Source organism: Nematostella vectensis, chromosome 2 (genome assembly GCF_932526225.1).
Source record: "Nematostella vectensis chromosome 2, jaNemVect1.1, whole genome shotgun sequence".
NCBI classification, from domain to species: Eukaryota; Metazoa; Cnidaria; class Anthozoa; order Actiniaria; family Edwardsiidae; genus Nematostella; species Nematostella vectensis.
In genome coordinates, this window is record NC_064035.1 from 943143 (window position 1) to 958119 (window position 14977).

A 14977-nucleotide genomic window follows, 5' to 3' on the forward strand; every position below is an offset into this window, starting at 1 on the left:
AAAAGTCATCACTATTAAGACCCCGCGGGTAGATAGACTTAAGCCGATAAGCCCACTGGCCTTCCCTTTCCCTAAGCTGAGCCTCAGAGTTACACTTATCTATAAGTTGTACCATAACATTATTAAGACCTAAATGATTGTCGCAATGAAAATGTTGATAGATAAGGTCATCCTTAACTCTTTCACTAACCGGTAAACTAGGGTGCTTATTTAACCTACTTTTATGATTATTAAAACGCTTCCTAAAACTATTGATAGTAGACCCTACGTATTGCTTGCTACACATAGAGCAAGTAATCAGATAAACAACAAAATCTGAGTTACAGTCCAAGTCAAAATTAATGACATATTTCTTATTAGTAACTGTACTGCGAAACTCCCGCCCTGTCTTAAGAAAGTTACACACCCTACACCTTTTACCGCCACACTTACCACAACCTCTAACCTGAGTACTATCCTCTTTAAGAGAGGAGTGCACCAGCATATCCTTTAAACTCCTAGGTTTCCTATAAGCCACCATAGGTACCCTACCAATAGCACCCCTACATCTACTAGAAGATTCTAGAACTGGCTGTAAATTACGAAAAGCTGGATGAAAAGTGACTACAAAAGGTACACGATCGTTCTTACCTTTACGCCTGAAAGGTGAGGACGCTCTGAGAGAGTTTATGGCTCACATGAACTCTATACATAGAACTATAAAATTTACGTTTGAGTGGTCTACTAGTCAGGTAAATTTTTTGGATGTTTCACTTACTCTTAGGGATGGGTTTATATCTACAGATCTGTATAGTAAGCCTACTGATAAGCATCAATATCTTTTTCATACGTCCTGTCATCCGTCTAAGAGAGGAGTGCACCAGCATATCCTTTAAACTCCTAGGTTTCCTATAAGCCACCATAGGTACCCTACCAATAGCACCCCTACATCTAGAAGATTCTAGAACTGGCTGTAAATTACGAAGAATACCAGGTAAATTAGGTAAAGCTGGATGAAAAGTGACTACAAAAGGTACACGATCATTCTTACCTTTACGCCTGTCTTTCAATGTGTCGTCCCTAGGAATACGTCTAACCAAGTGAACTTTCCTCCCCACAAACCTGCTGTCATAACCCCTATCAACTAAATAACCTTGTAACTCTAACACCCTCTTTTCGAAAGAACAGTCTTCCGAACATATCCTACGAATACGTAGTGCCTGCCCAAAAGGAATGCCTTTCTTACAAGCAGACGGATGACAGGACGTATGAAAAAGATATTGATGCTTATCAGTAGGCTTACTATACAGATCTGTAGATATAAACCCATCCCTAAGAGTAAGTGAAACATCCAAAAAATTTACCTGACTAGTAGACCACTCAAACGTAAATTTTATAGTTCTATGTATAGAGTTCATGTGAGCCATAAACTCTCTCAGAGCGTCCTCACCTTTCAGGCGTAAAGGTAAGAACGATCGTGTACCTTTTGTAGTCACTTTTCATCCAGCTTTTCGTAATTTACAGCCAGTTCTAGAATCTTCTAGTAGATGTAGGGGTGCTATTGGTAGGGTACCTATGGTGGCTTATAGGAAACCTAGGAGTTTAAAGGATATGCTGGTGCACTCCTCTCTTAAAGAGGATAGTACTCAGGTTAGAGGTTGTGGTAAGTGTGGCGGTAAAAGGTGTAGGGTGTGTAACTTTCTTAAGACAGGGCGGGAGTTTCGCAGTACAGTTACTAATAAGAAATATGTCATTAATTTTGACTTGGACTGTAACTCAGATTTTGTTGTTTATCTGATTACTTGCTCTATGTGTAGCAAGCAATACGTAGGGTCTACTATCAATAGTTTTAGGAAGCGTTTTAATAATCATAAAAGTAGGTTAAATAAGCACCCTAGTTTACCGGTTAGTGAAAGAGTTAAGGATGACCTTATCTATCAACATTTTCATTGCGACAATCATTTAGGTCTTAATAATGTTATGGTACAACTTATAGATAAGTGTAACTCTGAGGCTCAGCTTAGGGAAAGGGAAGGCCAGTGGGCTTATCGGCTTAAGTCTATCTACCCGCGGGGTCTTAATAGTGATGACTTTTTTTGTAGTAGGAACCCACGTAGAGATGTGTAAATTCTTTTTATCCATAGCGCGCGCTATTCTAGAAAATGCGCGTTTTTGTCAGTTGTAATGTTTTTGCGTCTCGCGCCACTATTCTGATGTAAATAAGCTTGTAACGATTCACCTTCTTCAGTCTGCCCTGAAGAAGTCTTATTAAAGACGAAAATTTGGCAGAGTCGATTTCCAGTTTTTGGTGTATTGGTTTTGGTACATATATACATGTGTTTAAGAAAAGGCTTCGTGTTGGGATACCTGTTGAGAGCTAGTAACGCCTGTTTGATCTGTTGAGCTAAAACCGTCCTTATGATCCCACTCGTGACCTTCGTGTGACTAGCTCTCCTTGTTTGGATGCAAAAATGGGCGTCTTGGGGAAGAAATGCGACATTCTCGCAGTTCTTTACCTGACTTGCTTTATTTCCAGCTCGTTATGTTTCCAATGCGCTGAAAAGGGAGCGGGGAAGGATGCCGAGAAACTGCAAATCCACATTGTACCGCACACGCACGATGACGTGGGATGGCTGAAAACAGTCGACGAGTATTTCTACGGAGCAAACAATTCAATCCAACACGCGGGAGTCCAATACATCTTAGATTCGGTCATCCCTGCTTTGAATGAGGACCCGAATAAGCGTTTCATTTACGTGGAGATAGCCTTTTTTAAAAGATGGTGGGACCAACAAAATGTCGAGATGCAAGAAATTGTGAAAAAATTGGTACTGCAAAAACGGCTAGAATTTATCAACGGGGGGTGGTGCATGAACGATGAAGCGGCAACTCACTATAATGCTATCATTGACCAGATGACCGTTGGTCTCAAGTTTATTGAAGAAACTTTTGGGTCAGATGCGAGGCCAAGAATCGCATGGCACATCGATCCATTCGGGCACTCGAACGAGCAGGCATCGCTTTTCGCGCAAATGTCATTTGATGGATTCTTCTTTGGTAGAATCGATTACGATGATAAGACATTAAGGTTAAAGCAGCAGCGAATGGAGATGGTATGGCGAGGCAGCAAAAGCGGCAATCTTGGAAAAAATTCGGATATTTTTACGGGTGTTTTGTACAATGGATATAACCCGCCGCCTGGGTTTTGTTTTGACCAGTTCTGCAGTGATCAGCCTATTCAAGATGACCCTAGACTCTATGATGAGAACGTCAAGCAGAGAGTTGAGGAGTTTATCAAGTTGGCTTGTGAACAAGGCAGTCAGTACAAGAGCAACAATATAATGATGACCATGGGGTCGGACTTTATGTATGAGAATGCTAACTTATGGTACAAAAATCTTGACAAGCTAATCGCTCATGTCAACCAGGTAAACATAAGTTACATCATTCAAATAAACATTACTGATAAAGCATGCAAATGTACTGCATTTGAATAAACATGCTCCATTAAAACACATCAGTTTTACAATTCAGCTGCTTTTTTGTCAGATCACAAACATGTGACCACATTTTTCCGCTTTAGCTGTTGGTCCACAAATATCAATCTTTCAGAATCTTGTAATCTAGAAGAATCTAATCAGAATAAGAATTTCAGCATCTGCATGGACCCCCAAAATCGGGTTTCGTTTTTCCTCAGAGAAGTTCTTACTTATATTTATGTGATGTGTTTATGATCCATAGGATAGTCGGGTGCGTGCATTTTACTCTACACCAACTACCTATTTAGAGGCTCTTCATGCTGCCAATCTAACTTGGGGCCTGAAAACAGACGATTTTTTCCCATATGCGGATTGCCCTCACTGTTATTGGACAGGCTACTTCACAAGTCGACCAGCCTTGAAAAGATATTCAAGGCTAAATAACAATCTCTTACAGGTAACTGTCTTTGTTGGTAGGTTATATCACCATATAGTTGTCATGTTAAACTTTTCACAGTTAGTTATTGAAATTTTACTCTAATGAAAGTCAAGCCATGACATTTTTGACATCTTCTCTCTATTTATTTATTTGTATCACCTATTTTTATAACTATCCAGATACTTAACCCTCATTTGCAGCCTATGGGTGATAGTAACCATAACGATCTTATTGTACACTCCTTTTCATGATTATGATACCAATCATTATTATATTTTTTCAATTCTAGGCTTGCAAACAGCTTGAAGTGCTTAATGGGCCTGCACAATCTGGCTCACCCTCCTCTGACCTCTTGAGGCGTGCATTAGCTGTTGCCCAGCATCATGATGCTGTCAGTGGTACATCCAAGCAGCATGTAGCTGATGACTATGCTAAAAGGTTGGCCATAGGTGCTGCTGACTGCCAGGTAAGTAAGCTACAGTTTTCACAATCCAAAGCAGTTTTCATTGATGGCACGTCAGTCCCTTTCAGGTATGGCCCTTAATAATATTGAGCCATCCTCTCTTCCTTTTTTTTTACATCTATTGTGGTAGTGTTGTTGGGGGAAAAGAACATTGTTTTTTCACTCCTTGTATTAACCAGGAATTTTTATAGGAGGAAGCCCAAAAGGCCTTAAGACATTTTATTCTGTATTTTGAATACTGTCCCATATATTTACTGTATTTTTGGCTTTTACAAGGAGGGTCTGAGCCCCTAGTTCCCTCCCACTGGCTAGAGCCAACTCCAAAACGTCAGAAATGCAAACCAAGCATCACCAAACCCAGATACTCATGGATTTATAAGGCATAGATTACTGTACTTTCAAAGCACATTAAAGCAATGTTATAGACTTGATTCTGTTGCCAGTATATCAACCTTGATTTTTGACCGATTCGTAAACAACTGCTTAAACTCAGAAGCATTTCTCACCTAAAAAGACACAAAATACTGAACTTAAAAAAAAGCCATGTAAACACAGATAAAGTCACAAATAGATACCTTTCTTTCACTCTATCAGGTCCCATTTTACAGCCATTATTATTAATGATTAATGCCATTATGTCCATGCCAAGCTAATCGCCATTTTGAGGCCCCTATACATGCCTGCATTGCATCATGGGAGTCACCCAAAGTCCTCCCCCGATTTGAGGTCCAAGAAACCCAGAATAAGTTAAACACTGAGGATGGAGGCAGTTCGCCGTATAACAGCCTGAGGACACAGCCCGAAGGCTGTTATACCGAGAATTGCTGACTTCCGAGGTATTTAACTGGCTTATTACATGATCCATACCTAGTAAACAACAATTAAAAACGGGGGGGGGGGGGGGATGACAAAACTCAGAAATAGTTGACTTTTTGGGGAAAAAAATAAACAAGGTTCAGGTTATTATTGACCTGCAAGAAAACCCATGAGAGTTGGTGGTTAATTGCACAAATTTGAAAAGCTCATTAGATCAATACTGTGCAAAATTTTCATAACTTGAAGTTTCGGAGTGAGCACACTGCGAGAATAGAGCTCACTGACAACGAAGAAGAGCGTCTTATTTTTATTACACCAAATATCTATTTTCAAGAACTGTAATGTTGACGACAATTAACAAGCGGAACGAGTGAGTAGACACCATAGATAGCCACACCACAGCCTAACTTTGCTGGTGGAATAATTTTCCAAAATTGCACATAAAAATTTGGCTGAACTTATTGTTGAATTTAGAGGGTTACAAATACAAATTTTGCTTTCATGACAATTAAATCGATGCATTGATAATATTCAATAATTCTTGTTTTCAAATCTGGCGAAAAAGTGGTGTTTTTTTTTTCTCATAGATAGATAGAAACTTTATTAAAGTGTCATAAACAACCTCTAGCCGGGGATAAGACCCCTACTAATTGGGGGACACTTGAGTGTATTGTTAGTAAGCATTGTAAGCACTGTCACTGGGGGTGGTCACTGCCAGAGGGTTTATTGCGTCCCCAGTGGTTCTTTTACGTCCCTTCGGTTCAGGTTAATGTAGTGCAGCTTGAAGAGACGGGACCTCCGGTTTAGTGTCCTTATCCGAGAAGACTGGAAACACGGGAGAATAACTTCAACTCACTTGTGACACAAATTCGAACCAAGGCAGGAACCCGGAAAAATTCCCAGTTTGAGCCAGGATTCGAACCTTGGCCACAGCGGTGAGAGGCCGACGCGCTAACACACTCGGCCACCCGTGCTACCATACCATCATTTCTACTCAAGGTTTAATATGATGGTCCTTCATTAGTTTTTAACCTCATTCATATTAAACCCCACTTTTTCCCTGCTGATACATCAAGCCCTCCCCGGTCTTTAAAGATTGTAAATTATTAATAGGCATTTTAGTGAAATAAAGGACTTGCAAGAACATTAGAAAAGGTGTCAATCATGTAATAAAAAGATCTGAAGACCCTGCACCCAGCTTTATTTTAACTATTTATTATTTTTTAATCTAACAGTATACAGTAGGTCGAAGCTGTCTAGTTGAACTTCACAGTGACTCAAATGGATTTGTTTTTACACTTGTACTTCTCATTAGCATTTGCAGTACAAGCTGAAACCTCCTTTATAATTAGAAATTTCTAGCAGTCTGCTATAAGGACAATAACCTGAGTCTGTAAAGTTATATCCCTCTTTCCTATAATATGTCTTTAGTGACAATTTTACGTCTTTTTGTTATAGGCTCTGATGTCTAATGTTATCGGTAAGAAATCTATCAAGTCCAAGGGCAATGCACCGCCAGTATTCAGCTCATGTAACCTACTGAATGTCAGCAGCTGCCCATCCACCGAGGACAGCAAGTCCTTCGTAGTCAACGCTTATAACCCCATTGCACGAGATATCACATCTTACATACGCGTGCCCGTCAATTTGCCAATGTCTGTCTACAACCCCCAAGGCGCGGCAATAAAAAGCCAGCTCCTGCCTATCTCACAGGAGACCATGACCCTGAGGAGAATGCAGAAGCTATCGGCAAGCAACTCCAAGTATGAATTAATCTTTAAAGTAAAGCTTCCTCCATTGGGGTTCGCATCCTACTTTGTAAATACTTCTAAGACAAGTTCAAAGATGTATGGGAAATCATTTGCGGTTGACCCTTCTACGGTTATCCAGAACGAGTTTATCAAGCTCGAATTTTCTCGAGATACCGGTCGCCTCACAAGCATGACAGATCTCGTGTCGGAGGTGACAACTCAAGTCGACCAGCAGTTCTTGTGGTACAACGCTAGTGTTGACCAATCTCAGCCGTCAGGGGCATACATCTTTAGGCCTAACACGTCGTCGACGTTCCCTGTAAATGCTGGGGGAAAGGCGACCTTCACGGTGTACCAAGGCCCTCTGGTGCAGGAGGTGCGTCAGGTATTCTCTCCATACGTCAGCCAAGTTGTTCGTCTGTACTACGGACAAAAGCACGCGGAGTTTGAGTACACTGTTGGTCCGATACCTGATGATTTAGGTAGAGAGGTCATCACCAGGTTTGATTCGGACATCAAGTCGAACAAAGTGTTTTATACCGATGCAAACGGACGCGAGATGCAGCTGCGCACCAGGGACTTCAGACCGACTTGGAAGTTGAATAACACGGAGCCAGTGGCTGGAAATTATTACCCTGTCAACAGCAGAATCTTCGTAAAAGACAGCAATAGGCAACTCACATTGCTGACTGACAGGTCCCTTGGAGGTTCGAGCCTCAAGGATGGTTCAGTGGAGCTTATGCTGCATCGCCGACTGCTAGTTGACGATAAACGAGGTGTCGACGAGCCTCTTAACGAGTCAGGCATCAGCGGCAAAGGCCTCATCGTCCGCGGGAAGGTAAACGTAGTGTTAGCTCCCCCGGCGACCTCGGCGGCGACCCACCGCGAGTTGGGTGAGCAAATGGTGCTAGAGCCAATTGTCAGCTTCGCTCAGAATCCAAGCACCGTGGAGAAGTGGCTAGCGAAATACAACTCACTGTACACCGGTGTGGCGCGTCAGTTGCCTAGCAACGTACACATGTTAACGCTTGAGACATCGAACCAGTACGCTCTGATCCGACTGGAACACCAGTTCGAGGCTGATGAAGACTCTAAACTCTCGATGCCGGTCAACGTATCTCTTCAAGGGCTGTTCACAGATCTTGAAGTTTCCAAAGTTGAGGAGCTCAACCTTGCGGCCAATCAGCTTCTGAAAGATAAGCATCCAATGCAGTGGAATATCAAATCGGTCCGTAAGTCACGTGTTAGGGTCAGCGGTAGCGCAAAACAGCCCTCTTTGCGGTTAGCGAACACACCCGTGGAGCTTCGCCCAATGCAGATCCGTACCTTCAAGGCGACGCTCAGAATGAAGAAAAAATCAAAAGACAGTGTTCAGATGACAAAGATCCGGAAGGCAAAGAGGGTCTACAGGCTGTTGACTTCTCGAAACGGATGAAACAACTAGCACTGTGCAGTATTTGTATTTTGTTGTCCTTTGGCAACATGGAGTAGATATCGACCAAATAATGATATAGAATAGTAGAAATGTTTCATAGATGAATATGAATAGATGAATCGTTATCAAAACTTAGGGTTGTCTTTTTTTTTACGCATGTCACTAACAAAAGTTTGCACGTTAGATAAGATAATATGCAATGCAATTGCCAGTTGTAGAGACTAAGAGTTTGTAGTTCCGCAGGAGTATGATTAAAAAATATATATTTCTTTGGCGATCATGAAATGCGCTGTACATGCGATTGACTTCAAAGCCCCCTCGCTCGGTTGAACACAACTATGACAAAAATTATCTTGGCTGCAACTTCCAGCCAACATGGATTATAAGCAGGCGGAAGCAATGCTTTCTTTGTTCTAACCTGTTTTAGACGACCATTTCAGTCTCGAATCCGGTAGGTCGTTCATAAATGGTTCACTATAGTGTTTGTAACCCTTACTATTACTATAGTGAACCATATATGAAGGATCTTCGTAGAAAGCTGCGCTCTACCGGCTGGACCAACGAACTGAGGACGCATGAATACACTGTCAATTTCATGGAACATGGTAACAGGCAATACAAAAACTTGTTAATAGTTCATTTCGTTGGTATTTGCAAACGTTTTTCTTGAAACTGTGCCTTCCACTGTATTTATGCGTCGTGAGTGACCAAGTCCAGAGGAATCCATTGCTATTTTATAATACAGCACGATAGTCATACCTGTCACTAGTAACACCACCACACGATAGTCATACCTGTCACTAGTAACACCACCACACGATAGTCATACCTGTCACTAGTGAGTAACACCACCACACGATAGTCATACCTGTCACTAGTAACACCACCACACGATAGTCATACCTGTCACTAGTGAGTAACACCACCACACGATAGTCATACCTGTCACTAGTGAGTAACAGACCACCACACGATAGTCATACCTGTCACTAGTGAGTAACACCACCACACGATAGTCATACCTGTCACTAGTGAGTAACACCACCACACGATAGTCATACCTGTCACTAGTAACACCACCACATGATAGTCATACCTGTCACTAGTGAGTAACAGACCACTACACGATAGTCATACCTGTCACTAGTGAGCAACACCACCACACGATAGTCATACCTGTCACTAGTGAGTAACACCACCACACGATAGTCATACCTGTCACTAGTGACACCACCACACGATAGTCATACCTGTCACTAGTGACACCACCACACGATAGTCATACCTGTCACTAGTGAGCAACACCACCACACGATAGTCATACCTGTCACTAGTGAGTAACACCACCACACGATAGTCATACCTGTCACTAGTGTAACACCACCACACGATAGTCATACCTGTCACTAGTGAGTGACACCACCACACGATAGTCATACCTGTCACTAGTGAGTGACACCACCACACGATAGTCATACCTGTCACTAGTGAGTGACACCACCACACGATAGTCATACCTGTCACTAGTGACACCACCACACGATAGTCATACCTGTCACTAGTGAGTAACAGACCACCACACGATAGTCATACCTGTCACTAGTGAGCAACACCACCACACGATAGTCATACCTGTCACTAGTGAGTGACACCACCACACGATAGTCATACCTGTCACTAGTGAGTGACACCACCAAACGATAGTCATACCTGTCACTAGTGACACCACCACACGATAGTCATACCTGTCACTAGTGAGCAACACCACCACACGATAGTCATACCTGTCACTAGTGAGTAACAGACCACCACACGATAGTCATACCTGTCACTAGTGACACCACCACACGATAGTCATACCTGTCACTAGTGAGTAACAGACCACCACACGATAGTCATACCTGTCACTAGTGACACCACCACACGATAGTCATACCTGTCACTAGTGAGTAACACCACCACACGATAGTCATACCTGTCACTAGTAACACCACCACACGATAGTCATACCTGTCACTAGTGACACCACCACACGATAGTCATACCTGTCACTAGTAACACCACCACACGATAGTCATACCTGTCACTAGTGAGTAACACCACCACACGATAGTCATACCTGTCACTAGTAACACCACCACACGATAGTCATACCTGTCACTAGTGAGTAACAGACCACCACACGATAGTCATACCTGTCACTAGTAACACCACCACACGATAGTCATACCTGTCACTAGTGAGTAACAGACCACCACACGATAGTCATACCTGTCACTAGTGAGTAACACCACCACACGATAGTCATACCTGTCACTAGTGAGTAACACCACCACACGATAGTCATACCTGTCACTAGTGAGTAACACCACCACACGATAGTCATACCTGTCACTAGTGAGTAACACCACCACACGATAGTCATACCTGTCACTAGTAACACCACCACACGATAGTCATACCTGTCACTAGTGAGTAACACCACCACACGATAGTCATACCTGTCACTAGTGAGTAACAGACCACCACACGATAGTCATACCTGTCACTAGTAACACCACCACACGATAGTCATACCTGTCACTAGTGACACCACCACACGATAGTCATACCTGTCACTAGTGAGTAACACCACCACACGATAGTCATACCTGTCACTAGTAACACCACCACACGATAGTCATACCTGTCACTAGTAACACCACCACACGATAGTCATACCTGTCACTAGTGAGTAACACCACACGATAGTCATACCTGTCACTAGTGAGTAACACCACCACACGATAGTCATACCTGTCACTAGTGAGTAACAGACCACCACACGATAGTCATACCTGTCACTAGTGAGCAACACCACCACACGATAGTCATACCTGTCACTAGTGAGTGACACCACCACACGATAGTCATACCTGTCACTAGTGAGTGACACCACCAAACGATAGTCATACCTGTCACTAGTGACACCACCACACGATAGTCATACCTGTCACTAGTGAGCAACACCACCACACGATAGTCATACCTGTCACTAGTGAGTAACAGACCACCACACGATAGTCATACCTGTCACTAGTGACACCACCACACGATAGTCATACCTGTCACTAGTGAGTAACAGACCACCACACGATAGTCATACCTGTCACTAGTGACACCACCACACGATAGTCATACCTGTCACTAGTGAGTAACACCACCACACGATAGTCATACCTGTCACTAGTAACACCACCACACGATAGTCATACCTGTCACTAGTGACACCACCACACGATAGTCATACCTGTCACTAGTAACACCACCACACGATAGTCATACCTGTCACTAGTGAGTAACACCACCACACGATAGTCATACCTGTCACTAGTAACACCACCACACGATAGTCATACCTGTCACTAGTGAGTAACAGACCACCACACGATAGTCATACCTGTCACTAGTAACACCACCACACGATAGTCATACCTGTCACTAGTGAGTAACAGACCACCACACGATAGTCATACCTGTCACTAGTGAGTAACACCACCACACGATAGTCATACCTGTCACTAGTGAGTAACACCACCACACGATAGTCATACCTGTCACTAGTGAGTAACACCACCACACGATAGTCATACCTGTCACTAGTGAGTAACACCACCACACGATAGTCATACCTGTCACTAGTAACACCACCACACGATAGTCATACCTGTCACTAGTGAGTAACACCACCACACGATAGTCATACCTGTCACTAGTGAGTAACAGACCACCACACGATAGTCATACCTGTCACTAGTAACACCACCACACGATAGTCATACCTGTCACTAGTGACACCACCACACGATAGTCATACCTGTCACTAGTGAGTAACACCACCACACGATAGTCATACCTGTCACTAGTAACACCACCACACGATAGTCATACCTGTCACTAGTAACACCACCACACGATAGTCATACCTGTCACTAGTGAGTAACACCACACGATAGTCATACCTGTCACTAGTGAGTAACACCACCACACGATAGTCATACCTGTCACTAGTGAGTAACAGACCACCACACGATAGTCATACCTGTCACTAGTAACACCACCACACGATAGTCATACCTGTCACTAGTGACACCACCACACGATAGTCATACCTGTCACTAGTGAGTAACACCACCACACGATAGTCATACCTGTCACTAGTAACACCACCACACGATAGTCATACCTGTCACTAGTGAGTGACACCACCACACGATAGTCATACCTGTCACTAGTGAGTGACACCACCACACGATAGTCATACCTGTCACTAGTGACACCACCACACGATAGTCATACCTGTCACTAGTGAGCAACACCACCACACGATAGTCATACCTGTCACTAGTGAGTAACAGACCACCACACGATAGTCATACCTGTCACTAGTGAGCAACACCACCACACGATAGTCATACCTGTCACTAGTGAGTGACACCACCACACGATAGTCATACCTGTCACTAGTGAGTGACACCACCAAACGATAGTCATACCTGTCACTAGTGACACCACCACACGATAGTCATACCTGTCACTAGTGAGCAACACCACCACACGATAGTCATACCTGTCACTAGTGAGTAACAGACCACCACACGATAGTCATACCTGTCACTAGTGACACCACCACACGATAGTCATACCTGTCACTAGTGAGTAACAGACCACCACACGATAGTCATACCTGTCACTAGTGACACCACCACACGATAGTCATACCTGTCACTAGTGAGTAACACCACCACACGATAGTCATACCTGTCACTAGTAACACCACCACACGATAGTCATACCTGTCACTAGTGACACCACCACACGATAGTCATACCTGTCACTAGTAACACCACCACACGATAGTCATACCTGTCACTAGTGAGTAACACCACCACACGATAGTCATACCTGTCACTAGTAACACCACCACACGATAGTCATACCTGTCACTAGTGAGTAACAGACCACCACACGATAGTCATACCTGTCACTAGTAACACCACCACACGATAGTCATACCTGTCACTAGTGAGTAACAGACCACCACACGATAGTCATACCTGTCACTAGTGAGTAACACCACCACACGATAGTCATACCTGTCACTAGTGAGTAACACCACCACACGATAGTCATACCTGTCACTAGTGAGTAACACCACCACACGATAGTCATACCTGTCACTAGTGAGTAACACCACCACACGATAGTCATACCTGTCACTAGTAACACCACCACACGATAGTCATACCTGTCACTAGTGAGTAACACCACCACACGATAGTCATACCTGTCACTAGTGAGTAACAGACCACCACACGATAGTCATACCTGTCACTAGTAACACCACCACACGATAGTCATACCTGTCACTAGTGACACCACCACACGATAGTCATACCTGTCACTAGTGAGTAACACCACCACACGATAGTCATACCTGTCACTAGTAACACCACCACACGATAGTCATACCTGTCACTAGTAACACCACCACACGATAGTCATACCTGTCACTAGTAACACCACCACACGATAGTCATACCTGTCACTAGTAACACCACCACACGATAGTCATACCTGTCACTAGTGAGTAACACCACCACACGATAGTCATACCTGTCACTAGTAACACCACCACACGATAGTCATACCTGTCACTAGTGACACCACCACACGATAGTCATACCTGTCACTAGTAACACCACCACACGATAGTCATACCTGTCACTAGTGAGTAACAGACCACCACACGATAGTCATACCTGTCACTAGTGAGTAACACCACCACACGATAGTCATACCTGTCACTAGTGAGTAACACCACCACACGATAGTCATACCTGTCACTAGTGAGTAACACCACCACACGATAGTCATACCTGTCACTAGTGAGTAACACCACCACACGATAGTCATACCTGTCACTAGTAACACCACCACACGATAGTCATACCTGTCACTAGTGAGTAACACCACCACACGATAGTCATACCTGTCACTAGTGAGTAACAGACCACCACATGATAGTCATACCTGTCACTAGTAACACCACCACACGATAGTCATACCTGTCACTAGTGACACCACCACATGATAGTCATACCTGTCACTAGTGAGTAACACCACCACACGATAGTCATACCTGTCACTAGTGAGTAACACCACCACACGATAGTCATACCTGTCACTAGTGACACCACCACACGATAGTCATACCTGTCACTAGTAACACCACCACATGATAGCCATACCTGTCACTAGTGAGTAACAGACCACCACACGATAGTCATACCTGTCACTAGTAACACCACCACACGATAGTCATACCTGTCACTAGTGAGTAACACCACCACACGATAGTCATACCTGTCACTAGTAACACCACCACACGATAGTCATACCTGTCACTAGTGAGTAACACCACCACACGATAGTCATACCTGTCACTAGTGAGTAACACCACCACACGATAGTCATACCTGTCACTAGTGAGTAACACCACCACACGATAGTCATACCTGTCACTAGTAACACCACCACACGATAGTCATACCTGTCACTAGTGACACCACCACA

General features: G+C 43.5%; 1 protein-coding gene across 1 annotated transcript; it reads left to right on the plus strand.

The window, feature by feature from the left end:
* Positions 1-2379: 2379 nt before the first annotated feature.
* Positions 2380-8647, plus strand: LOC5509115 (lysosomal alpha-mannosidase). Its single transcript, XM_001629597.3, has 4 exons — positions 2380-3407; positions 3721-3915; positions 4187-4363; positions 6635-8647. The coding sequence occupies exons 1-4, from the start codon at positions 2451-2453 to the stop codon at positions 8360-8362; spliced, it is 3057 nt and encodes a 1018-aa protein (XP_001629647.2). The 5' UTR covers positions 2380-2450; the 3' UTR covers positions 8363-8647.
* The last annotated feature ends 6330 nt before the right edge of the window (positions 8648-14977 follow it).